At 27.5% G+C, this 2956-nt stretch overlaps 1 protein-coding gene across 1 annotated transcript; it reads left to right on the top strand.

Annotated features, from left to right (window-relative positions):
- The first annotated feature begins 496 nt into the window (after positions 1-496).
- On the top strand, positions 497-1385 carry LOC115723237 (defensin Ec-AMP-D2). The gene is made up of 2 exons (XM_030652672.2): positions 497-649; positions 985-1385. Exons 1-2 carry the CDS (start codon positions 589-591, stop codon positions 1152-1154), a joined length of 231 nt encoding a protein of 76 aa, XP_030508532.2. The 5' UTR covers positions 497-588; the 3' UTR covers positions 1155-1385.
- The last annotated feature ends 1571 nt before the right edge of the window (positions 1386-2956 follow it).

Raw genomic sequence — 2956 nt, 5'->3', positions numbered from 1 at the left:
AAATAAATTATAATTTTAATACGATAACAAAAAAAATTAAATAAAAAATATATGAAATTTTATTAAAAAAAAGAAAATAATAATTAAAATTAACACAAAACAATGTGAGATTTTTTTAAAAAAAAAATATTAAAAATGATTTTTAAAAAATTATTTAAAGGTTAACTTTTTAAAAAATTAAAGTTTATTTATCATTTTGTGGGATGCAAATAGAATTTTTTTTTTTTACTTTTTGATTAATTAGAATATTTGTTCTCAAACTTTAACATGTATTATAGTATAATTTTTGAACTTTTTTCAGGTTGTTAAAGTTTTTTTATATTGAGATTGTTAGATTTATGTATTTTTATCACAGTTTAGAAGATACAATTTAGTACATAGAGTAAAATTGAACGAAATAATTTTATATCCAAAATCTTTACTTTTTCTTTTTTTCTTTTTGATCCAATTTACCTTTACTTTTTGCTATTGAATAATATTGAGACATTATTAAGTCTCTATCTCTATATAAGGGCCCTTATTTTCTTATTGTTTTCCACATCCATTCTCCTCATCACCAAAACATTCTCTTTCTCTCTTTAATATAATATGGGGCTCTTCATGCGCTCTCTTTCAACTCTTTTTGTCCTCCTCCTCCTGTTGGCTACTGGTATACTACTTACACTCTTTCTTCTCTTACAATCTTTTTTAATTAAACAAACATACCTATATTAATTAATTATTAACACAACAAAAAATCAATGAAAGTCTATAAATAAATTATTATTATTATATCCCATAAAAGATTATTAATTGTTTTAGAAATTAATGGAACACTTTTAGTACTTAGAGGATTTGATATGGTAGAATGCGAATTTAGAGTATCTGATATAGCGTGTTTTTAATTTAATTTTATAAATATTTTAAAAAATAATTTTTATTTTAAAACATCTGATCTGAGTGCGCTCTTAAATAAATAATAAATAAATACATTTGAACATACAGAAATGGGGCCAAGAGTGGCGGAAGGAAGGACATGTGAGGCACAAAGCCATCACTTCAAGGGACCATGTGTGAGGAAGAGCAACTGCGCCAATGTTTGCCGAACCGAGGGCTTTCCCAGCGGCCACTGCCGTGGCTTTCGCCGCCGTTGTTTTTGCACTAAACATTGCTAAAATGTTAATTAATTAATTATAAACAACACTACCTAGCCTTTATTTGAATATGACAATAAACATAGTAAAATTGGCTTTTTATGTGCCATGGTTTTACTAGGTGTGTTAGATGTATGTGTGTTGTTTTGATTTTCTATTTTTATTTTTGGGTTTTGTTGGGGTGTTATGATTGTCACTTTTGTATTAACTTTTGCTTGTTAATGCAGCTTCCTTATTCCATGTCTTAATAAATATTTAGTCTTTTATTAACTAAATATGTATAGAACAGATCTACTTGTCTCTGTTTGGTGCTAATCAATATGATAGTTCTTATAAAGGTCAAGTTATGTTATATAATTATAGATCTATTAGTTGATGTTTAATTTTGATTTGGAATGATTTATGTACTCCAACCGGACTGTCACCATCAAAAAAGTTACTAGTGATAATTTTTTATTTACAAAATATAAGTTTTAGTGACAATAAAAATCAGTTTGTTACTAAAATGTAATATTTAAATATAAATTACTCCTAATTTTGTTTTAATCACAAATGTGAGACTAAGACCAAATTCAATTAAACAAATTATAATCTTTGTAACTAATATTAAAAATTCTTTGAAGTTTTCTAAAGATTAAATACATGTTTTTACTATTGTAGGGCAAGGACATTGTAATATTAGTAAATGGAAATAGTAAAACTTTGTAGAAGTTTTTTTTTTGAGAGGAAAATCGTTATTATAAATTAATGAGAAAATTCATTTACAACAACAGCATGAATAGGAGCAGGGATATCTACTCGCTAAATAATATCAGAATTCATTCTTAAAGCAAGTCTAACTAAACCATGTGCCGTTTTATTAACAGAACGACAAACATGACTCAAAGAAGCTCTAGGAAAGAAAAACATCTTATAAATAATATCACATATTAAATCATGAAAACAGTTATAATGCTCTTGATAGGCATTAATACTTTGTGATACAATAAGAGCATCCGTTTCAATAAGATGAATAATACAACCAAAATGATGCAACCATTGTAAGCATAACGAGATAGCATGCGCTTCAATCTCTTTCACTTGAAAACAACCTCTAATCGACTTAGAAATGGCAGCCACAACATTACCACAAGAGTCCCTAACAATGTCACCAATTCCCATAATCCCAGCAGCTAAGTCAAGGACAGCATCAACATTAAGCTTCAATTGTCCTGGAGGAGGAGCCTGACATGCTTGATTAATTTTTAGAAGGGAACTACTTCCATTTGAGGTATTAATAATTACGTGCTTCAATGTAAAATGCTCTTAAACCTTTTGACTAGTAATTTTTCGTTTATTTCTAAATTATGTAATTTTACTGTCTATAATGTGACTAAATGGACTTTTGGCGGTAATGTGACTGGTATGGTAGATCCGTTTTTCATACTGGTTAATTTAATTTTTAATGACTACGAGGTTTAACTTTTTTTTTTTTTAATATAATTACGCAATTTATTTACATTTTTTTTTTTTTAGAATATTATAGTTGTTTTTTGTGTAGTATAAATAGGAACTTGGATCCTCAAGGTGTGTGTTTGAACAAGTATGATCCAAAAGTAATCCAAGTGAGTCTAAATAGCGTGTGTAAGCTAAGTATTCTAAAGAAGTGTACATGCCTAAATAAGCTAAGTGTGAGTGTCAAGTCAAAATAAAAGGGTGAGTGTTATTTGTATATTGTGGTATATGTCTAACATAAGTATTGTTTAATAATAATAAAAAGACTATTCAAGTATTTTGTGTTGTGTTATTGAACAAGATAATGAAGGACATGGCTAGAGTTGAAA

This window comes from Cannabis sativa, chromosome 9, assembly GCF_029168945.1.
Source record: "Cannabis sativa cultivar Pink pepper isolate KNU-18-1 chromosome 9, ASM2916894v1, whole genome shotgun sequence".
NCBI lineage: Eukaryota > Viridiplantae > Streptophyta > Magnoliopsida > Rosales > Cannabaceae > Cannabis > Cannabis sativa.
Note: the sequence above shows the minus strand (reverse complement) of the source record. Positions and strands in the feature narration are given on the sequence as shown.

What these genes read in the sequence shown, in the direction of transcription:
- LOC115723237 (XM_030652672.2), top strand. Translation starts at nt 589, where the DNA reads ATGGGGCTCTTCATGCGCTCTCTTTCAACTCTTTTTGTCCTCCTCCTC. An exon ending in CCTCCTCCTGTTGGCTACTG is followed by an intron (nt 650 to 984) that starts GTATACTACTTA and finishes TTGAACATACAG; the next exon opens with AAATGGGGCCAAGAGTGGCG.